The following is a 27,991-nucleotide window of genomic DNA, read 5'->3' as shown; positions in this document are numbered from 1 at the left end:
CGGCTGACAACTACCTGAGCCTTGATCGTGAGACAGACGCGATAAAAGCATGAGGAGAGCTCAGAGGGAATACGAGGTCTCCAAACACATACACAAAATGTAGACCAGGGGTGTCAAACATGCGGCCTGTGGGCCAAAACTGGCCTGACAAAGATTCCAATCCGGCCCAAAGTGCAAAAATTACACTAAAGATTTTAACAATCCAGACCAATATGATCTCAAGTAAAATAATAACATAATAACCTAAAATAATGACGACTCCAAACTTTCCTCTTAGTTTAATGTGAAAAAAAGAACATTACACTATGAAAACATTTACATTTACAAATTATCTTTCAACAATAAAATGTGAATAACCTGAACAAATATGAACAACCTGAAATATCTAAAGAAAATTATGTTCAATTTTAACAATATTCTGTCTGTTATTAAAGGTTTTGTGTATGTGTAGATCCACTGTGATCTGTAAATTATGTTAAAAACAAACTGAGACATAATATTGTAGAAACTGTTCTTATTTTAGTTCCAAACTCCAAAATTTGAACAATATTCTGCCCATTACCAAATGTTTGTGTAACATTATGTATAATGCACATGTATAAATGATAAGTTGAGGCATAATGATATTAACCCATAAAGACCCAGTACTACTTTTGTGGCAGTTCTAACATATTTTTTGTCTATATTTAACTTATTTTGAGTGATTTATCACCACTTATTCTAATATTATTCTCTGTATTTTGTGTTTTTTCAGTGAACTTCAGGAATATTCCTGTCTTTAATTCATCTGATTATGTAGATGTTCATAAAAGCTCTGATTAAAGTTGAGGATTATTATATCAAACACGGAAAACTGAAGAAAAAGTGTCTTTTTCAGTCCAATCGATCATTAACTGAACATAAACCCAGTGTGTCCATCTACTGTCAGTGATCCAACTCCATGGGTTTTACTGGTGAATCAATGTTGTAGAAGATGACGGTGTTTCCATGGTAACTACGGAGCCTCTGAACGTCCAAATGGGTCATATCTGATGACCATGAAAAGATAAAGAACCGTATTTTACACCAATTATTTACATGTATTGATAGGATTAGTGGATAAACAGGTATTAAACAGTTTAGATCAGTAGATGGTTTTGGCTGTTGGTGGCTGTTTGGGTCTTTAAGGTTAAAACTGAACTTTTTTTTTCTTATAAAATGTCCGTTTTTTCAGGTTGTTCATATCGGTTTTATACAAGGATAGTTTGTAAGTGGTTTGTAAATTTTCATAATTTAAAGTTTTTTATTGCACTAAAACAAAGAGAAAAATTGGAGTTGTCATTATTTATAGGTTATTATGTTATTATTTTACTGGTCTGATCCACTGAGTTTGACACCCCTGGTCTAGAGGCTCTGCTGGTTATATTACAGTGAACTACTAGAGATGGAGATAAATATCAGGGAACTATAACAACAGAGCATTCCACTGTTGATGCATGTCATTTGACCTGGTAGATAAATAATTAGTGGAATCACCTGTGTTAAGTGAACAGGTGGGTCCAATACATGGCAGGACTTTTACTCTGTGGAGCTGGGATTTCCCACCTCTGGTTGTTTCCATATGTTTGGTGGTCTTACCCTGTGTGCGTCGTTTTCATGAGCCCTGCGTCGTGGGTCCAGTTCTTCATAAGGCGGAACCATCCCCTCCCTCCTCGCCTGCTGATATTCTCGTCTTAGTTGCTGGATTCTGTCCACGCTGCTGCACAGAGAGAACAGAGAAGCAACAAAACAGATTAAAACAACAAAAAACACACAGAGGAACAAAAGCAACAGCGCTCACAAACAGTCTGAAAAACAGCATCATTAGCACTGGACACGAGTAAAGCTGGCTTCGTTTCAGAGTCATGGGGGCGACAACCACAGTTTGAAAGTGACGAGGGAGTATCTTAAAGTATAGCAACCACTAGGATCTGAAAACTACAGGCGTTAATTGTCTTTCATTAAAAATGTCAACTTCACCCCAGAGCAGAGGTGTCAGACTCAGTTTAGTTCAGGGGCCACATTCTCCCAATATGATGTGAAAGGGATCAGACCAGTAAAGTAATGACATAATAACCGTAAATCATGTCAACTACAATTTTTTATTTTATTTTATTTTTTATTTTACCTTTATTTAACCAGGAAAACCTCATTGAGATTAAGAATCTCTTTTTCAAGAGTGTCCTGGCCAAGACGGGCAGCAGTACATTAAATAGTTACAGACAGACTTTCATACATAAAACGAATACATAAAAAGCGCATAGACAAGTCAAACCTTCCAAAGTCAACTCTGAAAAAAGTGTTCATGAAATGTAGACAAAGTGCATCAAGTAAAACATCTGCAGCCAGATGTCTCCCTCTCTAAGTCATACAACATCGTCTTAAAAGTGTCCAACGAAACCAGAAGCTTCAGTTTCAGGTCTTTTTGTAGTTCATTCAGGTGAATGGGGCCGCATACCTGAAGGCCTTTTTCCCCTGTTCAGTTCCAACTTTAGGAACAGACAACAAGAAAAGATCCTGAGAACGCAGATTATAAGCGTCTGTGGTTCTCCGACTGATGTAAGTCAGAAGGTAGGATGGGAGCAGACCCAGAATAGACTTATAAATTAAAATACACCAATGACTCAGTCTGCGAGCCGACAAAGAAGACCATTCTACACGATCATAAAGCAGACAATGATGGGTAAGAGATTTAAAACTGGTGATGAACCTCAGAGCTCCATGATACACAGTGTCCAGTGAGCGTAAACTATGGGTGGAGGCATGCATGTACAAGACATCACAAACTTTTCTCTATGCTTTCGAGTGAAAAAAGTAAAATTAAATGATGAAAATGTTTACATCTACAAAATGTCCTTTAAAAAATGTGAATAACATGAACCATGAAAAAATAGGACCAAGGCTCCTGTCGTCCAACGGCATATTTAAAGACATTAATTGACATTCATTTGACCTTTTAAGATCACTCTACGTCAAAGGTCACGGCACTAAATGAAAGCCCATATGTGACTTCTCATCTATTCCCAACAGTAATTCTATCAATGTCTTCAACTGTTTTCAAGTTAAAGCACATTGACATTTTTTCTATTATAAACCAATGGGGATTTTTCAAGTTCAAAAATTTGTACAAAAAAATTTAAAAAATCAATATTTCTTGATTCCTTGAACAAACTTCATAGACCTTGCTCCATGGAACCTCTGCTATGAATTTCAATTGACTGTGGCTGATGGTTTTAGAGAAGTTTCTTGATAAATTGTTTATGAATGAACGACAGACGGACGACTGACACCAACAGTCCACTGGACCTTCAGGCCGTTGGATTAAAAAGGGAAATTTCTTAATTAGTGGATCAACAGGTATTAAACATTTTTGATCAGGAGATTGTTTTACTCAACAGTGGCTGTTTGGGTCTTTATGGATTAAAGACATGCATCAAACCAATGTGGGTTTCCAGTTTTAGTTACTGTAGTTAAAAATCTGACTTCACCACCTTTCAGCGGTCTAATGATCAGTGAATGTACTTTCCATCTGTAATCTACTGGCTGGTGTAAGTTCTTCTGTTCTTGAAGGCTGTATAATCCCACCTGCATTCATACACTGTACATATGTATGAGAGCACCCACACAAGTGCACACAAAGATCAATGCCCTGATCATTCTGATTGCCCACATGTTTATCTGTTTTCAATCCTTTCTCTTCTTCTTTTGCAGAAAGCAAGAAAACAAATACATCAATCACTCTATGAATCTGCTGCTCTGTCAACAGAGGAAATCTACAGTGTATCACCAGTGAACCCTGGGCTCTGCTGTGAGTCATGCACGTTCACGTTATCTGCACACCCACACATAATGGAAATATGGAAAGTCATATAATGCACATATGTATGTGAATGCATCATTAGAACGGCACTGTGCAATTTCAAGTTGATGGAAGGAGGAAAAATGCATCAATGCACCACGAGGCAATTTATGAAGAGGCAGAATAAGCCATACATGCCCTTTCCTCATGCTTTCAAGACATCCCGTCGATAAAACCGCGTATCTTTGAGAGTCTGCACAATAGTTTTCAAGATTAACTTCATGAATTGCATCACTACTGAATACTCAATGACATGATGGTGAATGATAGAAATTTTGATGAAATGGAATGATAGAAATATTCATGTTGTTAAAGCGGAAAATCCCGCTTAAAACCAGATTCCAGGTTTTTGAACAAGTGACAAAACAAGCACTAAAGTACGAAACCCAAAAATGCATCTGTATTAACACTGTTCTGTGGTTTAGCAGCGTTTGTGGTTGTACATCTTCTCACTGACTGACTATTCAGTGAGTCAGTCTACACACATACAATAAACAACAGATTAAAACTAATCTACTTTATTTCCCACCACTGTGTCACACATTCCACAGTGGTGACTGTGAAGTGGGAAAAACACGAATTACAACATTACAGACCAAAGCTATGCTAATAAACGGGTTAGTAATACAATGACATGACACTTTCAGGATGGGAGTAGAGCAGACTAACAAAAGGACTGTTCATTCCCATTTCAGACAGAAAGACGCGATTTCAACTCAAACTAAGGCAAAAACTGACAACAATTTCAAGGTAATTAGTTTATACATAAATGCTAACACTAACATTAATGCTAACGTGAACACTAACATTGATACAAACTCTAATGTTAATTCTAACACTAACACTGATATTAATGTAAAATTAACATGAATACAAATTCGTTTACTAACAGTAACACAAACGCTAACCCTAATGCTAACATTACATTAACATTAACACTGACTCTAGCTCTAACACTGACACTAACACAAATGCTAACACTAACTGTAATGCTTTAACATTAACTCTAACATTGATATTAACTCTAATGCTAACTCTTCCACTAATGCTTCGTTCCAGACCACCTGTAACTCACGGTTTTCTGACCTTCTACCAGTGAAAATGCACTGGAATGCCAGTCAAACCAGTGACTTCCCACCCATGAACTCGTACTAGATTGATGTACTCCCAGATCCACGCTCTGAAATCACATAGCCTGTGAAACAACAATAGCAGCCCCCATGGATGCTGTGTTTATGCAAATTGTTTATTAAAACAAGGTATTGCTCTAATGTTATTTAACCACAAATCTTCTGCATAATCAGCAGCTGCTCTAGCGTTAGCTAGTTTTCAGTCCACTGAGTGCAAGACTAAATTAATACAGGATATGTATCCAAATGTACAAATAATGTAACATAAAAGGTAGAACAGCTTCTCTTGCCTTATGCACCATTTTTACTCCTCTGTTTCCCTCAAATAAGCACAGAGCAAACACCTTTGGCAATAGAAATGATTGTAAATGAGCATAAGCCCCGTACAGTCCACCATGCTGGTTTGTTTACATCGAGCTACCACAATTCCCTTTGGTGTGACTTGCCTGGAACACTACAAAGTCACGAGTCGTGGCTTGAAGTTGTGACTTACGGGCTCAAAAACCTGCCTGGAATGCAGAATTACACTGACACTAACATTAACATACTGTACAACTGAATGTAAAGCTAACCGTGATATTAACTCTAATGCTAACTGTAACACTACTGCTAACATTAACACTAATACAAAGGCTAACACTAACAATACTAGTAATGCTAACACTGATACTAATACTAATGTTAACAGTAACATTAATACTGTCACTAATGCTAACGTTAACCCAGCGTTATCCATGTTTTACTGAATCCTAACAGATAGTTGAAGCTGTGTATGATACATTTACCTCCACCTCTTTAAGGCCACCTTGGTTTCGCCAAAATCTTCATCTACAGGGTATATTTTCTGCAGCTAAAAACAGGAACTGAAAAACTGAACTGCAAAGCACTTAAACCAAATGATGAAGACTTTGCTCAGTGACGCCAAAATGTATTCCACAGTAAAGCTTTTATGATCTTATCCTAGAGCAGGTGACTCCATTTACTTGTGCTTTTAGAGTATGTTCATCTAGTTTTTCCACTCTACCTTCAGTCAAAATGGTTTTACTGCTTTACATCTGTGCATCTTTGATTAGTGTTAATTTACTAAATCGTTCGTATTGTGCACAGACGTATTAAACCTGCTTCTGTGCTTCAGTTTGTTTGTTTGTTTTTTTTTTTTTTTTCTCATTTAAACTTTTCACCCAAGGCACTGGAGTGACATTCTAGGTAGCAGAAGGTGCATTAGTATGAAGTATAGAGGAATGCATTATAGTGAAACATAATCTCGTTTGCAGTGTGTATTTGTGTGTCTGTGTGTGTCTGTGTATTTGTGCTTTATATTCGCGCCTGGAAGCCAAGGGAAGCTGTGTCAGCACTAACGCACATCTACCGAGCAGAGGCTGAAGAACCAGCAAAATGAAATGCGATGCTTAGCTGAACCTGATACTGAGGTAAATGCAGTTTTAGACTTAATTTGAGCATTTTATTCACTTTAATTTGCACTCATTTAGGTATAATTTCTGAGCGGATACTCTCACACAACTGACACACACAGCTCATGTACTACAGGGGTAAGAAAAGGACGATAAAAGTGTTATGATGAAGGTTTTCTCATCTTTCAAACCATTATTTCTCAACAGTTTAGAGGCTGATGTTTGATCTTGATTGAAAGATGAAGATGTCAGACATTTATGTTACTTTAGATTATTCATAAGAGACGCAACAAGACAAAAAAAAAACTGCAAGAGTCAAGAAGAGAAAAGAAACAGGACGCAACAAAAGCGAAAAGATGCAACAAGATGAAAAATATCACAAAACATATACATATATGCACACACACACCTATATATATATATATATATATATAAAACATGTAAGATGCACCAAATGAAAATATTTATGATGCAATAATTATCACTGTTATATATAAAACAAGACAAAATGATGTATGTTACAAAAGATTGTAAAAGATGCAATGACATTAAAACAATACAATAGTACAAAAAAGATGCAACAAAACAAAAAAAAGGTGCAAAAAAACAAAGACAAAACTGAGGCAAAAGATTTAATGAGACAAAAACGAGCTAAAAGACGAATGAAGAGATACAACAGGATGAAGAATAACAAAGAAGTCATAAAACGCGACAAAACAAAACTTAAGAGTGAAAAGATTATCTGTTGTTTAAACGATTTTCAATGCAACAAATGAAAATAATATTTATGATGTAACAACACAAAAACAATTTATGGTACAAGTACAAATGATGTCAAAGATCCAGCAAGATGAAAATGACAGAACTCTGCAGGACAACAAAAGAGACAACAAAACAGAAAAGATGCCAAAAAAAGACAAAAAAGAGGCACAAAACACTCAACAAGGTAAAGAATAGCAAAGATAGAAAAGTCGACAAAAAAAGTACAAATGAGATAATTACGCACATGATACAACAAACTCAAATGACATTTATGACACAAGAAAAAAGAATGAAAAACACAAAGCAAGACAAAAAAGAAAAGATGCAAAAGATCTGAGATAAAAACAAACTAAAAACACAAAATGAAATGATTGTGAAAGACACAATAACATGAAGAATAACAGAGTTATTAAATTTGACGAAACAAAAACTATGTATGAGATTGTTATGCGGTGTTTTACATTTTTCACCCATTATGCCACAAATGTAAATGATATTTATGACACAACATGAAAAAAACATTAAAACATTGTAAAAGATGCAACAAGATGAAAAACATGAAGAAATGCAAAGATCCAACCAGACAAAATGATGGAGGACAATTAAAAAGACAAAAACAGGCTAAAAGACAAAAGACAAGATATAAAATACACAAGATGAAGAATAGATCGACAACATGTCAAAACAAAAACTACACAAAGTAGTTCATTAATCATAACGAGGCAACAACACGAAGACAACAAATAAGACGCAGTAAGAAAAGATGCAACAAGACAAGAGCAACATAAAAGACCCAAGGCAATAACAGCAAGATCCAATAAGACATAAAATGTGGTTTATTATTTGTGGTTTTAAACTATTTCTATAATAAATTACAATAAAATGATCTATAGAAGACACGACAAAATAAATTAAAAGATCAGAGAAGTCATAAAATATGACAAAACAACACATAAGATCACGGCCACAGTCACATGGATGTAGAAGAAATAAAAAAATAATACAAAAAGTACATAGTAAGTGTAGTATATATAGTATATATAGTAACATGAACATATGCACCACCCCCTCATCGACCACGACCTCGGAGAAGAAGGCGGTAAAACGTACAATACATTCATTTAGTGTCCACCAACGCACACACAGTAACACATAAAGGCCACTTCATGCGATTTATGACCACGCATAAAAGAAAGAGGGTCGGCTGAGGAGGGATAAATATGATAAACAAAGGCAGAACACAACACAACACATACCAGAACAGACGCACAAACAGTTACTATGATCACAACCTGACCAAGACTTCTACTGGATTCACAGAAACAGAAGACAGAACACGCAGACTTCACCTCATGGTCATTACACACAGGTTGTCATGGTTTTTAGTTGTTTATTCTGTTTATTCTGGTTGTGATGCAGTAGATTACGTCAATTTACTCACATGGATGAAATGAGATACAGGGTGGGGAAGCAAAATTTACAATGAACATTTAGTTGTTTTTTCTCAGCAGGCACTACGTCAGTTGTTTTGAAACCAAACATATATTGATGTCATAATCATACCAATTGTTATTAAACTGTAATTAACCTTTTTCTTTTTTTTTTTTTAATAAAAAGGTTGTTTTTTTTGGCAAATTATCTCCATGCAGGTGTGTTAAAATGTGAGAAAATGTCAGATTAGCAGTATTAATGCTTTTATTTCATAGTTTTTATGCAGTATATCAGTAAATACATGTTTCTTTGCTTCTAAAATCAAACGCATGGTGTCCAGCTGAGTGGATATTTTTGTAACGCCGTGAAAAATAGGTTCATAAAAAAAATTCAATCACATTGTTTGTTTGTTAATTCATGCCTAAAGAGGAATTAAAAACACCAAGGAAAAAAAATCTTGATTAAGCTTCTCATAATTAATGCATGAAAGGGTTAAAACTATATATGTCAAAACTAGGGATCATCAATTAATTCATTAATCATTAGTTGGTTGACCTTATCGATCGATTAATTGAAGCGGCAATTTTCCAGAGAACCTGAATTTCTCTTTCGATAGGGTCTATAAGAATAAAAGCTAAATATTGTTTATATACTTCATAAAAACGCATGTCATATTCTTTAGCGGGTACGGTTACATGATGTTTTTTAAATCCGATTTATTTTTCCAGAAGAAATTAATTCGGAACTAAAGTACTTTCTCTTCTGTTTACATGGAAATGTTAAACCCAAGTAAAGGTTTACATGAGGTATTAATGAGGTAGATAAGTGAGCAAAAGGGTTTGCACTGCAATGCTCACGTTGCCTTGTTCTCGCAGCCCTTCCTTGACCGTTTTAGCTTTGCATTAGTTTTTATTTCCCAAGATTTTATTCCTGCAGTAAGTCACATCGCCATGATTTGAGCCTCAGTTTGTGATCATATTGACCCCAGCGGACTAAAGTAATGATTAGGGAGAACTGAATTTCACAAAATCACTCATAAAATACTACGGATCACCCATGAAAGCCTGGCTACGTCTGACCACAGGAATGAAGCGATTATGCTAAACTAGGCTAAGCTAAGCTAACGGAAGGGCTGCAAGAACAAGGCAATCAGTGCACTGCAGTGCAAACTGATTAGCCCACTTATGGAACTCATTAGTGCATGACAAATGAATTTATAAAAAAACAGGTGATGAACTCTTCCATCAGGGTTTTCCAGGCTGGTAGATCCCATCAGAACAGCCCACTGGAACGGTTTGGGTTGACTAGACTGCAGCGCATATTCTTCCGCCAGCGCAGAATGTGTGCGTCATTGTGACAGGACAAGACAATGAGCATGTGCAGAATGGAAGGAATAAAGTCCAAACGGAATAAAGGGTTTACATGTCCGAGGAATAATTTAGTTTGGAATAAAAAGGGGATTAAACCAGTGACTTTATTCAGATTTAAATTTAATCCGAACTATTCTTTTTCAACTGGAATAAGGTGTTTAAATGGTCATCTTAAATAGGATCTAACGTTTATTCAGATTAAACCAGGAATAAAAGTTGTCACGTAAACGCACGGATTGATTGATTTATTGAACTATTGGACACAGAACAGACAATGACATTTATGGAGTAGAACTAAAGACATTCAACAGAGAAATTCAATAAAATAAATGGATCTGAAGAGGGGCAGTTTAGAAGAAATGGGCATTTCTGACTTTGTATCACTGACATGATGGAGTGAGATTGGCTGCGGGACATAATGTGGGACATACCTGTGTCTCGGATCAGGAGCCTGGAGGATGTTTTCAACTTCTGTCTCACTGACCAGATAGTCCAGATGACCGTGGACTAGACCAGCCTCCAGGGAAAACGCTCCGATCTGATACCTACCCCGCATTTGTGTGTGTATTTAGTCGGGGGTGCACCACTCCCACCAACAGACGGGCCGGTCTGTGTTTGGCTCCACCATGTCCCTAAAGCCATTTTAACTCATCAACAACATGATCCGGTTCGATGACCGGCTATCCCAGCCAAACCGGCAGCCTTCGGACAGGTGTGGACAGGTGGACAAGGGCAATTAACCGACAATTAATAATTTAATTGAGCAAATTCTTATAGACAATTAATTGATAGTTGATTAATTGTTTCCATCCCTAGTCAAAACCAGTGTACTAAAGGTCAAAGGTCAAAGTCACTCTGACCTCATGTCTGTCCATTCTTATGAAGGTGATGTGTTGTTTTTTGGAATCCAGATTGGATTCAATTGAAACTGAATGTTGGGATATTTTTCATTGGAATTATGAAAATAAGAACAAGTGCCTGCAGTTTTTCATTAATTTTTTTCATTTTATTGGGAAAACATTTCATTCATAAGCAAATATTTTCAGCCTCCAAATCAACCTTTCCTCATTTTTTAATTGAATTTAACTCACTTTATAAATCATTAGTTCTTGTTAGTAATAATAATAATAAAAATGTATTAGCTATAATAACACTGCAATTTTAACTATTAGCTTTCTTGTTAATATTAGAACATTAGACACTGCAACCTCACTATCTTCCATTATGCTGTCAGCCCATATTATCTTGCTAGTTAACATTGGAACATTAGCAGCGCTTAGCTTCCTAGCAAACATTAGCGCATCAGTCACTTTTAGTTCACTAACACATCGGCTAATTTGACTGTAAAAGTTGATCTTTTTGATTAAAAATGTATTTTATTATTGTACATGACATGTTTAACAAATAGCATAACAATAATATATTAAATTAAATTAATATTATCAAAGTCCAAAGCTATTTTTTGTAGGTTCTTTTCATAACACCTGCTACATAAGAAGGATGTTATGACATAAACATGAGTAATAAAGTAAAAACACTGATGAGTTAAAGTGGTTATTATCAGTCTTATTAGAGTATGACTGGTCAGGTGGTCAGAACAGATGTGTCTTGTATGTTTAGCAGAAGTGACAGATGTGACTGAACTTGCTGTTAAATTACTTTTTGCTTCCACATCAGCACAAACCCGAATGGTTTGGATATAATTTTTTTTAGATGGAGGCTTGAACACCAGCAGCCCCCCTCTTCCCCCATCGCTCATACTCACAACCATCGATCTCCTGCTCCTGCTCTGTCACACCAATAATAATTCCATAAATGTTTAAAATTGGAATCTTGGCGTCGCCATTAATAATGCTGCTATTAATAATTAAGACTTCTGTTCCATTAATAACATGTTGAGAAATGTCCTAAAATACATCACTGTTCCCATCATTAAGGCCTATGAATATTTACACATCTGGATTTAAAAAGTGCTACATCTTAAAGTTGTATGATTTAGTTTTATAATCTTTGTAATCATCTAAAAGAATATTATGACAGCAAAATAAATGGTGGTATCAATATTCAATGAAGTGACGTGAGATCTGTCATGTCCACAGGTTTACAACTATCACCCGAGGCTTTATTTATTTAAAGTTGAACGCATGTAAACACCTTCAAATATACGATCAGCTCGGTTCACTTACACAAACCTTAATAACATCATCAATAATTAAAAGACACTAATGTGGGCAAAGCTATGACCAACATCAGCACAGTTATCTGAGGAAAAAAAAAAAAAAAAAAAGTCAAAATACTGCTGTTGTATTGGTGAGATGAAAATGGACAGAAAAGAAAAAAAGGAGTTAAAAACCAGAGGAAGGACAAGTCACATAATGTATTTCAGAGAGGCTTCATAAATGTAGAAAAAAAAAAACAGCTGAAGGACTGAGATGTTTTGGACGTGAAGTTAAAAACACACAAACATACACTATATGGACAAAAGTATATGGACACGTTGAATTCAGGTGTTTCTTTTCTAACAGGGGTCTGGGATACAAAACAGTATTGACTAATGTCAGAATATAGTTTTATATTATGGAATAAATATCATTGCATTGGTTAGTTTGGTTTAAATTGTTATGTTTGTTTTCAAAATGACTCAGATGGTTTTGACTTAATTTCTCTCAACATTTCTTTCTTTCCTTTTTCATCCATGACTATGAGTTTAAATGTTCTACCTCAAATTTGTGAAATACTTTCTTGCTCTGACTGCAAATGATAATGTTCTACCAAAACTAACCATCTACTTTCATCACATCTCTCTGAGGAAGAAAAATCTACCATTAAACTTGAAGGAAATATTGATGTTTTTATCTCAAATCCTCATGAACAGGACATCTTACAGCTGTTGACACGATGTGTCCCAATATTTATGTTCATATAGTTTAGAAAAATCAATATTTCCTTAAAGTTTAACGGGAAATTTTTCATCTTCAGTGAAATGTGAAGAAAGTAGATGGTTAGATGTGGTAGAAAATTATTTACAGTCAGAGCACGGAAAATGTTTCATAAATTTAGAGGTAGAACATTTAAAATCAGAGTTGCAAGACAAAAATGATGGAAATGTCACAAGATGAAAACAAGATACAAACGCTATAAAAGAGGAAAACACAGAAGACTGCAAAATTACCCAAAGACATGTAAAGATATAAAATGAAAACAAATGGTTCCAGGCACAACAAACCCCACTCCTCACACATATTGTCGCTTATTTTTTGGACTTTGATCCAGCTGATGTCATCATGTCTATGTATGTGCTGATGTCAGCCTATCAATTCCCTCTATATATGTGCCAAGTTTGAAGTAGATTTAAATAGAATTGATGTTTTTATAGACGGGAAATTTTGCCCATTACAAGTAGATGGGAGAAAAAAAGATTTTAAAAAATCATAAAAAATGTGAACTTTTACCGACTGTTCCCAAAATGTAATGAGATCTATTCTGGATCACTGGCAATTTATAAATCAAATTTGGTATAAATTCAACCAATAGTTTGGCTGCTAGAGTGTTAACAAACAAACAAACCGAACCAAAAATAGTAAATTTTGTAATAAAACTGTTGCAAAGACCAAGACAAAAACGACAAAAAGCACGTAACATGATGAAAATGTCGTAAAAAACTCAACACAAATACAATATTACAGAAAAAATCCAAACATTAAAGAATGAAAACGATGTAAAAAAAAAAAAAAAAAAAGGCAACAGACTGAAAATGTATTTATTTAATTATCCAAATCTCAGGTGGAAACTTAATTTACTAACAATTCCACCATTTGTGTAGTTTCCTCTGCAGTGAGCACAGCCTAAAACCCCGTGCATTTGTAATAATTCCATCTTTGGCATTGACAGGACACAGACCGCAGTCAATAAGCGAGCGGACGCGCAGCAGAGGAAATGCAGTTTAATATTGACTGATGATGACAGTAGGGAGTTGTAGTCTTCCTCCTCTCTGAGTTGCGTTCGTGTGTCCTCCCCGGCGTCTGGCTTCGCGAGCGTCGGATCGTTATCAGCTGTGTCTTACAAGGATCAAGCCGACCACAGCGACGGACACAGGTCAATGCTTTATCTCCGCCTCGGATTGTATCTTCTATCTAGTCGCTTCTAAAAAACAACTTCATCAGATGTGTTTACACGGTCGCCAGGTTTCTTTAAATTACAGGTCCTGTCAGGTTGTGATGCGTTCAATTTTCTCTTCACCTTTTTCCCTTAACTCATTCGGAATAATAAATAGTTGCAATCCCACCACCCTTTCCCTGCAGTCTGCTTTGCATTTCCAGCTCGGTCCATTCATCGTCTTCACCCCCCCCTTCAACCCCCTCCGTCAGTTTATGCAGGTAATCATCTCTGCTGTCATTTCCATCCCCACCTCGACACCATCCATCTCTTTTTCCCTCCCACTCCGCCCCGGATGAAATCTCTTCATCATCTGCTCATCTCGCCCCCCCTTCATCATTTTCATCATCTCCCTGCTTTGTTTTTGGGGGCTTTAATTAGCTGACGTCTCCGCTAATGAAGTTTGACAACAAAAGATCCCTGAAGCTGGAGGTCTGGTCAGAGGGGAAAGAAACAAAAAAAACAAAGGGGTCTACGGCGGGAAGAGTTAGCGTATGTGCGGTTTAACGCGATGCCGACTCTCTTTTTCTCTACAGGCTAACAGGAAGTGACACGTGTTTTTAAAACGCCGCTGACAGGATATGACACTGCTCCTTAAGCTGCTCCGTCGTAGCGTGGGGAGTAATTAGCGCTCTATCGACTGCCATGACATCAATCAGACTGGCTGTCTAAATGCACGCCTGTGTAAGAGGCACCCACAGTGGCAGGGGGAGGCTGGCATCGTGTCGTCTTGACAATTTCAATGTGTGGAAACGTGTGTGTGTGTGTATGCCAGGAGCTGCCTGGCATAACATTTTTTCGACAGGACCTCAGGTTAGCGTGTGCCTCAGGCGGCGCTACAGGTGTGAAAATAACTGACATAAAACCATGGCGGCAGGTCATCTGGCTTGACATTCGCCTTTGACTTCCACAGACGTGTGTGTGTGTGTTGGTGTAACGGCAGGATGATCTGCCAAATACAGCAGCTCTGAATCATGTCAATCTAAGACAGAATCTGCGTTTGACTCAAAGGGTTCGTTCAACCATTTAAGTCCCATTCATTTTCTATGTTGAAGATACGGAAAGCACGTTCTGTCCGTCCTCTGCTTTCACTACATCCGTATTTCTGTCTGATCCGTATTTCTCCCAGTGCTTTTAATTCAAATGTGCAATAACTTGTTTTTACCTTTCAGTACTCTCATTATTATTATTAGGGATACACCGATACCCCTTTTTTCCAGACTGAGCACGAGTACGACTACTTACATGTGAGTACTCGCCGATAGTGAGTACCGATACGAGTCCTTAATAATCCCATTCCAGTTCTTAGTTCCTTTTGTAAATGTGCTTTATTGTCGTTGTCATTAGTCTGACTGGAACAAAGTGCTGCTATTGACATTTAATGTGTTGGAATGAACGTTTGTCAATTAATCCACCAGGGGGCGCTGCTCTGAATTAACCATACTGGACAAATACCACAAAGAAGAGGAAAGTTTTATGAGAAGAAGAAAGTCAGTAATAACAAACATGGAGACGACAGAGGCAACACTAATGTGATACTAATATTGCAACGTTTTCTCTGGTAAGGTTTAAAAGCTTAGCTTCAGCAGGAACAGAAAAGAGAAATGAGTCATAAGTTTGGTTTTCACTTCTGCTGGCGGTGGTCTGCACCGCTCTGTACCCCCGGCCCAGCCCTGGGTAGTTGTCCTAAATGTGTCAGTAGTTTTTCTCTAACTCACACAGTGGCTCTTTGAACAGATCCTCTACCTCCACGGTTCCGCTGGTATTCTCCGTCTGAGTACGCATCTGCCAGCACCTGGAAAACGGATGGAATGTACGCAGAGGACGGACAGAACGCTGCGTCCGTATCTGTCTGTGTCTGGAACGTTACTTGCAGTCAGCGTTTCTTTTATCACCGTCATTTATTTTGAAAAATCTCCACACTCTTCACACTCCCCACACATGACTCCTTCTCCTCATACCTGCTGCACTTAACAGTAAATGTTACGTGGGTGTAAGTGGTATCGGTGCATTTGTATCAGATTACTTTTACGAGTACGAATATCGGAGCCAATGCCCGATACTGGTATCAGATCGGTGCATCCCTAATTATTATTATTATTACTTTTTTTCTGATCAATACTCTATTTTACAAATGTGTATTTGTGTTAGTCTGTGCAGTAACTGTTTTTATGTGTTTTAGCTGTGTTTATGTTTTGTTTCTGTTTTTTTATTCATGCCTTTTTCTAACTCTGTGACTCAGGGAAACATACAAGAATTCCAATGTACCTATACTGCCATGTATTTGTGCAAATGGCAAATAACATCTATTCTATTCTATTCGATCTCTCAAACTTTGTGGATGCGAACCCAAAGGGAAAATACGCAGCAGTACCACCGGTAACCATAGGGGGCAGTGTTGAGATTTGAAGAGAATAATTTCCAGAAATGGTGGAACTTTTCAAAGAGCGACTGTGTGAGTTAGTGAAAAACTACCGACATATTTAGAGTAACGAGCCTTATCCATATCAACATTAGTAAAACCTCCCGTTGTCGCCATGTTTGTTATTATTGACGTTCTTCCTCTTTGCTTCTTCTTCTTCGTGGTATTCGGCCAGTATGGTAATTCAGAGCGGCACCCTCTGGTGGATTAATTGACAAACACTCATTCCAACACAATGGACGCATCCAAGTATAAAGGCATTGACGATTGACACTGTTTGAAATGGACAAACCTGTTTATGAACATAAAGCGACTATAAATGGACCTGTAGTCCTTTTGACGTTAGCAGGGGTGCAGGAGTCGATCCCAGCTACCATCAGGTGAAGGCGGGGTTCACCCGTGATGTGGCAACAGTTCATCAGAGGGCGACAAGGGCTACGTTCAGACTGCAGGCAAATCTGGTCCAAATCTGATTTTTGTGCCCATATGTGACCTGTATCTGATCTGTTAAAGACACTTTGAACAGCACAAATCCGACTTTTTCCAATCCAACCCAGGCCACTTTCATGTGTGGTCATAATTCTGATACATATCTGATATTTTGCAATGCGACTTCAGTAACATGAAAGACACAACAATATGAAAATTGTCAAAGACATAACAAGACAAAAAGGACATAAAGTACGCAACGTGACAAAAATGACGGAAAAAACAACAGAAACAATATTTACAGGGTGGGGAAGCAAAATTTACAATATTTTGAGGCAGGGATTGAAAGACAGTGTTTGACCAATTAGTTTATTGAAAGTCATGAGAATTTATTTGCCACAAGAAAATTTCCATAATAGAAAATGTGTTTATTCTATGTGTCCTCCTTCTTTCTCAATAACTGCCTTCACACGCTTCCTGAAACTTGCGCAAGTGTTCCTCAAATATTCGGGTGACAAGTTCTCCCATTCTTCTTTAATAGTATCTTCCAGACTTTCTCCTAATAGTTTTGCTCATAGTCATTCTCTTCTTTCCATTATAAACAGTCTTTATGGACACTCCAACTATTTTTGAAATCTCCTTTGGTGTGACGAGTGCATTCAGCAAATCACACACTCTTTGACATTTGCTTTCCTGATTACTCATATGGGCAAAAGTTTCTGAAAAGGTATGGATAATAGTGTTAGGTATGATTAGGACATCAATATATGTTTGGTTTCAAAACAACTGACGTAGTGCCTGCTGAGAAAAAACAACTAAATGTTCATTGTAAATTTTGCTTCCCCACCCTGTGTCTCAGTTCATCCATGTGAGTAAATTGACATAATCTACTGCATCACAACCAGAATAAACACAGAATAAACAACTAAAAACCATGACAACCTGTGTGTAATGACCATGAGGTGAGTTCAGTCTGATCCTTAATCAAAAACCTGTTTTAGGCGTCTACACTCAACCTGTTTTTAAAAAAACAGATGGACTGATCTTCATATCTATCGGCGAGTTCATCAAAATGAAGCTAAATTTAGTTTTCTATGAGAGTCTGCAACTACTAAAACTAGGACCAGAAGTCCTGCAGTCCAACAGCATATTTAAAGACATTAATTGAATTGGTTTGGCCTTTCAAGGTCACTCAAGGTCAAAGGTCATGGGATCAAATGAAAGCCCATACGTGACCTCCTATCTATTGCCAATAGTAATTAAATCAATATCTTCAACTGTTTTGAAGTTATAGCACTTAGATTTTTTTCCATCATAATCCAATGGGAGGATTTTTAAAATTTTGGGCCGTTGGGTTAAAAACTAGCGAACAAAATGGTAGAAATACAGATATAGTTTTTACTTTTATTCTTTCAGTGCATTTCAGAGGTTCTACATCTGTACTTTCCCTTGAATTAAACATAAATCTGTGTCTATACTTCATCTAGAGAACAGACCATATGGACTTTGGCTGTTATTATAAAGGTGTTCATACTCCTCAGACCAGGAGAAATAGAAATATCAGTTTGTTAGTGACTTCAATAACTACCCCCAGCTAATCCTCTTTTTGAAAGCAATAACCCACCTGCAGGGAAATCATGCATTCTGAATGAGACACTAAAGACTTTCCTATTAGCATCGTGTATATAGATGGTTCTCCTGATAAAGGTTCATATGATGGATGAAAAATGACAGAATTATTGAGTTTATATTATCAGCGTCCACCCCTGAGCATGTCCACCCTTTGTGTTCTGTGTGTTCTTTTAAGAGTGCGTGTACCTACTGTATGTGTCCTTTTACGGCGTACGTGCTTCACCACGGGCGGATGTCCTTTGCACGGAATTTATTTTTTTATTGAGAACTACTTGTGCAAATAGAAGAGGAGGAAATCATAAATGAGGGGAAGAGAAGTGCAACAGGGGGAGTGGAGGGACCTAGAAAGGGTCTATTGAAGGAAAGGGAGCAGGAGGAAGGAGTGGTGGTGGGAGGGGGTTTAGGCAGGGATGGAGTCGACGAGTGCCTCTTGAGAGCTTTTTCTTATTAGCGAGGCTGAATCACGAGCTTGGAGTCCGGAAAACACACGCTCTGCCTCTTCCTCACTCTTCATCACTTACTCCCTCATCTCCTCTCAGTCTCTACTCCCACCGTTTTCCTTTTGTTTCACTTTGTTCTACTAGTTCTCAGTTGAATTTGCCCTTTTGGCCCGGACCATTTACCGACCCCCCCTCTTCTTCATCCTCACTCCGCCCGCCCCCCCACCTTCACCATCTCATCTTCTGTATTATCCCCAAACATCCACTTAGCCTCGCTTCCCCTCTGAATCCCTCGCTACTTGGTCTTTTCTCCAACACTAGCTGATCCACTTTTCTCATTCCTGCAATTATTGAGGTCCACTTGTCTCCTTTCAGCTTTCACCAGAACCCCCCCCAATCCCCAAATCATCTACTTCTCTTGCATTTTTTTAAAATCTTGAAACATCCTCTCACTCTGGTTCATCTACGTTCCTCCTTCCGTTCTTTTGCTAACCTTTACCCTTCACCCTCCTCCTGTTCTTTAGCATTTCCTGTCGCTAATTTGTTCCTTTAGTTCCAACACTGACCGCTATTTTGGCCTTTCCTCTTCTATATCTCTCTTCTTATTCACCTCTTTGTAGTTCTTTCCTCTCTTTTTTTACCTTCTCTTTATTCCAAATCCCTCTTCTGGCGATTTATTTATTGTTGGAAAAACCACTCCATACCCTCCTTATTTCCGTCGTGCTCCTACTACCTGCCTCTCTTATTATTAAACTTAGCTTAAAGTTGTGTTTCCCACAGTCCCATAGGTTGTACATTTAACCCACAGAAACCCCAGGTTTAGAATCAGAATCACCAAACCTCTGAGAACGCACGATTCATGCCCGAAGAGGGGTACACGCAGAGGGGGGAGGGACAAATGGCAGCTGAGTTTGATAGACATATCACCGTTCAATCATTTCGATGGGCCGGTTAAAATGATTGGATGGTGTTTTTTCAGATCTGTCCGTTCACAAAGTGACACATTTTTTGTATTTTTGTGTTAGAGCATTTAATTAAGGGCTCTCAAACTCATTTTCTTTCAGGTTCCACATTCAGCCCGATTTGATCTCCAGTGGGCCGAACCAGTAAAATAATAACATAATAACCTATAAATAATGACAACTCCAAATTTTTGTCTTTTGTTTTAGCGCCAAAAAACCCCCTTTAATTATGAAAATACTTACTTTTATAAACTAGCCAAACAAAAAGATGTGAATAACCTGAAAAAACTGAAATTTCTTAAGAAAAAATCTGTGCAATTTTAACAATATTATGCCTCATTTCTACATGTGCATTATGGATCAGATCTACAAAGACACTAAACACTGAGGAACAGCCAGAAAATAATTAAAATTGTGCTTAATTTTCTTCAGACATTTCAGGTTGTTCATATTTCTTCAGCTTATTCACATTTTATTGTCACAGGATAGTTTGTAAATGTAAATATTTTCATAATTTAATGCTATTTTTTGCACTAAAACAAAGACAAAAATTTGAAGTTGTCATTATTTATAGGCATAATGTAATATTATTTTCACATCAAACTGAGAAGAAAATATGGAGTCAATATTTTTTGTAGGTTATTATGTTATTATTTTACTGTAGAACATATTGGTCTGTATGTGGAACCTGAACTAAAATGCCTTGACTGTGGAATTTTTGCACTTTGTAAATTCATCCCATGGGCCGGATTGGAACCTTTGGCATTTGGCCCCCTGGCCGCATGTTTGAGACCCCTGATTTAATTAATTGGTTGCAATTGGGGTGTGAAGGGGATTTTCACCAATATAGTAAAAAATGCTCCAGGAAAACATCTCCTACCCCACCTTTAAGTGTGAATGAGTGACGTGTACGAGACAAATATCATGTATATTTTGAATGTATGAATTGTTGAATTGTATTATTTGAAAGTACCCAAAGTTAGAACTGAATTGGGGAAGCGAGCTTTTAGCTTTGCCGCCCCCTTTTCCTGGAACACACTTCAAGTGGAGCTGAAAATGCCAGAACTCATGTCATTTCTGTCATACCTGTTGCCAGACAATAGTCTGGTTTTGTCTGTCTTTTATGTTTTGTGTGTCACTTCCTGTTTTATTTTGTTTAGTTTTCCCTCATGTGTCTTGTCTGTCGTCTTTACTTCCTGTTCCCCGCTCATCCTGACCTCTGTCCTGATTACCTGTCTCCGCCCTGATTTGCTCCACCTGTGTCTAGTTGTCTTCCCTCCCTTTTGTGTATTTAAACCCTGTCTTTTCCCTTTGTCAGTCGCCAGTTTGTAACTCCAGTAGTTCAGACTAGCGTTCTTGACCTCGTTTGTTCGTTTGCTTGCCTGTTTTTTGACCTGTTTTTGGATCCCTCGGTTTCTCGTCTTCTGCCTGTTCCCTGTCGGTTTTGTCTGCCTCATCTGATCTGGTTTTGACCTTCTCGCCCTGACTATCGGTACGTGAGTTTGCCTAGTCCTTATGTCCTGTTGCTCGGTTGTTAGCCTGCCTGTGTATGACCTGTTTCCGTCCCTGACCTCCCTCTGCTTTTCCCCAGTCGGGGAAAAGAATCCTAACACCGCTCGGGGAGACGGGCTGCTGCCCTCGATCCGGAGGACTAATCTGAGGAGAAAGATCCCCACCATTATCCTCAAGATTCTGTCACTCATTATATTTTTTCACCTGTGTGTGAACAATAAACCTTTTGGAACTAACGTTTGTTGTTGGAGTTCTGCATTTGGATTCTGGGTTTGTACTAACAGTATTACAGTTTCAAGCTTTTTGCTTTGTCTTATGGACAAGACAGCGAGACTCAATCGAACAATGCCTGTGTTTTTAAACTGCTGTGACCTCAACTAAATTTTTGCACTTTATTAACTGCGCTTAAAAAAAAAAAAAAAAAAAAAAAAAAAAAAAAAAAAAAACTGTCTCACTTTTCTGTTATTACAATATGATTACTGTTTGTTTTAATTTATTGTTACTACCTGGCTGTAAAACCTGTTTTCTTTCTTGCCCTGTGCTGCTGACCACTTGGCCAGGTCACCCTTGTAATTTTATTTTTATTTATTTATTTGTATCAGACATGTAAATAATTACAGTCCATAGAGAGCATTAATAATAATAAAAAGGGTTATAAATGTAAAAACGACACATATGCACACACCCTATCTTCAATAACAAGTATAAAGATGCTGGTGCCAGTATTTAACAAATGTAGAATCAGTATAAAAGTCTGAGTTAACAATTGTAAAATCACAACATTTCTAGAATGACTTAAACGCAGTATAAAATTCAAAATTGCTTTCCGTAACATCTCATAATAAGAGCAAACATTATTAAAACAGAACCTACTACTATCACTACAGCTACGATAAAAACCATGTATAATATGGAATCCACTGTTAACGGCAACTCTGACTGAGTGAGCAGTACAACGTTTAAAATTAACCCATAAGTAACAGAGATAAATATTCGAGCAAAAAGATATGAACAATTTATTCTTAACGGTAGTGGAACAAAAATAAAACCTGCAAGAGATAAAATTACTCCGGCCATAAAGAGTCATAACCTTAGTTTGAATGTCATTATCATCATTAATATTATCAGATACAATATGTCCAAGGTACTTATAGGTTTTAACATATTCTAATGGAAGGTTATTCAACTCAAGTTTAGTTTTTACATTGTAACTATTTGTGTCAAACAAATAGTAAAAGAGATCTCAATGGGATTTTAAGTGGTTAAATAAAGGTATAATAATAATAAAAATGTATATTGTGTTTGTGCCATGTAATGAGCTGAGAAAGCATCAGATTAATAACATAGAGGAAACTAAGCCTCTCCAGTGACCAGCCAAGAAACGCTACATTACATGCAACGTTGCACATACGGCAAGAAATATCCAATCGAACCAGTCATATGTGTAGTTGTTTCCTACGCAGCCTCGACACCGTGTCTTCCGTTGAGTCACACTTTACTCGTATCTTAGAGAAAATCTGCCGGGCTGCTTTACAGAAGGAAAAGCTGTTATTCTGTGATATAAAGCAGTGAGAGGATGGCTGCTCTTCCAGCACAAAGCTTAAGTTTTGTGAGTTTCTCACAGTGGCAGATGGTTGAACAAGTGAAAGCCCAAAATCACTTCCAACCTGTTCCTCCTCTTTAGTGAAGCAAAGGCAAAACAAACTGTGAGTTTGGGAGAAGGAGGTGGAGTGGAAACTTTTAAAGAAGAGTTACCATGGTTTAGGTGTAATCAATCTCTCACGGCTTTATTCAGATTTTTGTTGTAAGAAAAAAATGCCTGCTTTGGTTATACTACTACTGTCATCAAACGTCTTCTTTTTTATTTCATATTTTTATTGATGTGTATACAAGAGAATTAAAGGTATACACCAATACCACGGCACACTGATATCAACATAAACCAGGTTTGTAAACGCCATTACTTTTAGATTTGCATATTTTTTAGGAACAAATAACAATGAAACCCGACTAACAATACAATGAAAAGAATACTAAGACATAGTCTGAATAAAATAGCTGGTGACATAAACATAGGAAAATAAATAAATAATTATAAATAATAATGGGGGAAAAAAATCATGCCATTTTTTACTGCCTCTTAACACATACACATATTTGTTTTTGTATATACAGAATTAAAAAAAGGTACACCTATCAAATATTCTGCTTTCTAGGGCTGCACAACCAGATGAAAAACTGCGATAGAGTATTCGAAATCTCTCTGATGGGACACTTTAGAGACAATTTGACAGATTAGTGTTACTAAATGAGCCTCATTTTTACTTTTAAATTCAGTTTTGCTTTAGTTGGACCATAAGGGATTATCCAAAACAAGGAGCTACTTTATAATGAAATAAATGCTGGAATGGCGATCAATTAAAGTTCGCTCTCTGACAGGACATTACTGCATTTTAACCCAATATGTATTGCAGTATAAAAAAAAAAAATACACAAACTTCCAGTAGAGGACTTGAAAGCTCTGTCTGGAAAGAGCTAAATGATTTTGCAGGGGAGTCCATCTGCACAAAAAATAAAAAATAATTATGAAAAAAAGCCACCGCAGCTGCTTGTTATTTATTTATTTGTTTATTTGTGAGTGAGAACGTCCTGTCCTGAGTTTAATGCTCTACAGGTGGCTTCAACAAACGCAACAGAAGGGCAGGCGGACGCTGTGACTGCTTTGAAAAAGTTCTAAAGGGAAGTTCAGTCGTTTAAATACATCGATAGGCGAGTACCAGAGTAAATAGGGTGTTTTACACTGAGGGGTGCATCATGGGTAGTTTGCGGCATTGGTGGTTCCAGGCTTTCAAGTTGATTTCAATGATTCTCAACAATCAGCATCAAAAGTATTTGCTTATTTCACTTTGACAAGCACAGACTTTATGTAATGTGCTTTTTTGTTGTTGTTGTTGTTGGGTTTTTTTGGAATCCAGTCAAGATTAGATGCTTTTCCTACAGTAGCAAATAAAAAGGTTATTTTTATGTCATCTAATGTTACTGAAATCATTAGCAATTAACAGGGTGCTTCCTCTTTATCCAAGTAACAATTCCAGACTTTTTCCAAACTTCGATTTTTTCCCCCCAAGACCTTGACTTTATGTACATTTATACTTGCATTCCTACTTTTTTGGTTGAGATTGTACCTGTTGTGTGCAGTAGAAAAGTTAATTACAATAACTGAATGAATTATACTACTACTACTAAAAATAATAATAATACAAATTGCATTTATAAAGCACTTTTCATTCAGAGGAATCTCAAAGAATTCATGTATAATTCGCAATAAATTATGTTTTACTGACAGAAACGTTTTCAAAACACGAAAATCACACAATGAATATTACACAAACCAGTTAGTACCAACCGGTTAGTGAAAACAGACCAGGTTTTTTTTTTTTTTTATATGTTTTCCTCATGTATTTATTATCTTACAATATTATGTGCCTTTGAGCATATTCTAAAATTCAGCTATGAGAGAAACTTTTTCCCATACTTTATTGAGACTTTCACATCAAATTCCAGACTTTTCAAGATCTGGAAAACATCCATTCATTTATTCATTCATTTTCTGAACCCGCTTTATCCTCACTAGCGTCTCGGGGGTCCACACTTTTGAAGATTTTCAAGACCTGCACAAGCACCCTGATATTAATCGTTGACATTTGATTAACTGTTGCAGATTTGACGTGTTTGACTTCATTTATTACCCCGACCCCCGAAAGGGGAGGCAAGGGGTATTGTTTTTGGTTCGGTTTGTTTGTTTGTTAACACTTTAGCGCCAAAACTGTTGGCTGAATTCACAACAAATTGGGTTTATAGATTGCCAGTGACTTAGAATAAATGTGATTGCATTTTGGAAAAAGTAGGTCAAAGTTAAAATTTTTTATGAATTTTTTAAGTATTTTTTTTCCCCCTATTTACTTCTAATGGCTGAAATTTGTCTATGCTGTCTATGTCTATGCTGACATCAGCACACGCATAGACATGATGACATCAGCTGGATCGATGCCAAAATACGCTACAATACATGAGAGGGGCGAGGCTCGTTGTGCCTGGCACCACTTGTTGCAAATGATATCAGCACATTATGATGACGATACTGCAACATGTAACCCCATAAACCAGATCTACAATATAACCCAAAGCTAAAATGACAGTTCAGAACATTATTACAGACCACAGACTAAAAAAAAAAAAACCCACACCAGTTGCATCAACCCTGCTCGTTTATTCTAAATTGCACATCAAACCAGATCCACTCTGGTTCTTCTTTCAGTTCCTTTCTTCTCGGGCTGTTCTTTGGCGTTCTCCACTTATCTTTCACTAAGCGCTACAGTACCTCTTTCTCCCTCAAGCTCACTCCACTCCGGTCTCTCCAGGCTGATTGTTTTCTAATTGGTCAAGTGCCAGAGGTCGTGGTTGTTATGGTAACCTGCGGGGGGCACTTGGAAGGGTTAGGAGGAGGTGGTAGTGGTTGGCTGAGGATGGGAAGAGGAACCCACTCAAGAAAACCAAGGGCAGCACTCATCCAAGGCTTGGGTGGTCACTTCAGAAAATGGATTTGGTGTGTGTTCAACTTTGTGTGTTTGCCATCGTAACCCCCTCGGTTTTCTGCATGTATGTAAGCGCGCGAGACAACAAAAGAAATACTGTAAGTTGAACCCTTCTTTATTTTTCTCTGCTGGAAAAAACTCAAGAATAACTTTGCTTCTGTCTTTGTTTTTGCTCCCAAAATGTTCTTTGTTTCATCAAAACAATGAGAGTTGAGTGGCAGTAAAGAAAAGAACACAATTTCCTGTTTCCCACTCGGTGATAACTCACTCAAAATACCAATGTAGGTGATTACACACAGAGTATTGTCTTTAAGCTGTATTTATGGACAAAGTTACAAACAAGCAACAAGCAAAGCAATCAGCAGGTCTGCACACATGCAAACACCACCGACGATGTGGATGCAAGGTTTCAATCAATTTGATCATAATTTGAGCTACATGATGATGTAGAAAATGTGGCTTGAATGAGGAAGAAGTAAAATGGAGAGGATGTAATAACTTGTTTGGATATCGATGATGGAATTTTGTGTTTCTACGATGGGGCATGATATGTAATTTTTGCCAAATATATGGCAAATGATAACCTTCACTTAGATGTGGTTGATACTATTTTACTGGCTGGTCTACACATGAATTCTGGTGCAATAATGTGAAAGGTATTGTGTATAGTGTAAATAATATGTGCATGGTTGAAATATAGGGGTATTGTATAGAATTTTATAACCGTTTGTGCTTTTACTGTTTGTTTTTATGGAACATCTTCTGTGGGACAACGGATGGAAACTAACCTTTGGCTAAAATCTGGAGTGTTTACGTTCATGTGAAAACATGTATGTTCATTAATGCTCACTGTCCCCTTTAAATAAATAAACTGAATTGAAGTAAATTGGAGTTGCTTCGGGAAATTTGGATTTCAGAGAAGAAAGGCCAATTTTGAAAGCACACATGAGAAATAAAATTAAATAAGAAACTGAAGCAAACATGAAGCATCCGTTTTCAACACATTCCACATTCTGCTGTTTTTATTCTTTTCTATTATGATGTTATGTATCCCAGACTCTCTTGTAATTATACATATTTTTTTCAATATCAAGGTTCCTACAGGTTTCTACAAGTTAAATTTAAGACGTTTTAACACCTTATTAATACTAATTAGGACAGAATTTAATGCCTATTTCACAGCCATGCTGGCAAAAAATTGTAACTTCTAGAATTTAGGAAAATGTAGTTATTTACTCCAACGTCTTGATTCCCACCGTTCCGAGTCAGTTCTCACCAGGGGCTGCAAAGTTCGAGACGGATAGGGAGCTCCTAATTTTAATATAAATTGTCGGGTTGGAATGGGGTGGAACTGAGTCGACTAATGTTACTTTCTTTGCAGTTACGACATTTAAACAGACACATTTAAACACAACACAGCAAACAAGTTTATGGCAACAGAACTTAAGACTGACCGTACCAGATTTAATACCTTTTAACCCTTTCATGCATACTGGTCACTACAGCGGACTGCTATTCTACAGCTTTTCTCTTCTATATTCATGGATTTTGTTGTTTTCGTTGTTTTGTTTTTTTTCCACACATATCTTTATTAAAGTTTTAAGACACTACATATCTTTTCTGACATGAATTGGTAACATTGTGTAGATCTCTTCTGAGCATAAACCCCCAGAATCACAAAGCCCTCCCCATAGTTTTCACACAATTTATCAATAAATACGTGTTTCTGTGCGTCAAAAATTAAACGTGGACATTTTTGCAACTTCACGAAAAATAGGTTCATAAGAATTTTTTTTTTTTTAATGTATTTTTAAAATTTTTTAAATTATTTTTAATTAATTTTTTAAAATAGTTCTTTCAGA

General features: G+C 37.1%; 1 protein-coding gene and 1 long non-coding RNA gene across 5 annotated transcripts in view; one reads left to right on the top strand and one right to left on the bottom strand.

Annotated features, from left to right (window-relative positions):
- LOC115412167 (partitioning defective 3 homolog B-like) overlaps positions 1-27,991 on the bottom strand; it is a 387,150-nt gene that overhangs the window by 115,462 nt on the left and 243,697 nt on the right. For 3 of the 4 annotated variants that reach the window (XM_030124503.1, XM_030124506.1, XM_030124507.1), the window contains exon 22: positions 1,618-1,738. In XM_030124503.1, coding sequence (XP_029980363.1) covers positions 1,618-1,738 — 121 coding nt within the window. The remainder of the gene's footprint in view (positions 1-1,617; positions 1,739-27,991) is intronic. The other variant, XM_030124504.1, reaches the window with a different exon arrangement.
- On the top strand, positions 489-27,003 carry LOC115412169 (uncharacterized). Its single transcript, XR_003934303.1, has 3 exons — positions 489-501; positions 18,796-18,800; positions 26,843-27,003. It is a non-coding gene; the product is annotated as an uncharacterized LOC115412169 (long non-coding RNA).

This window comes from Sphaeramia orbicularis, chromosome 21 (genome assembly GCF_902148855.1).
Source record: "Sphaeramia orbicularis chromosome 21, fSphaOr1.1, whole genome shotgun sequence".
Taxonomy (NCBI): Eukaryota; Metazoa; Chordata; class Actinopteri; order Kurtiformes; family Apogonidae; genus Sphaeramia; species Sphaeramia orbicularis.
The sequence above is the reverse complement of the archived record's forward strand: the minus strand, read 5'-3'. Positions and strand labels throughout refer to the sequence as shown.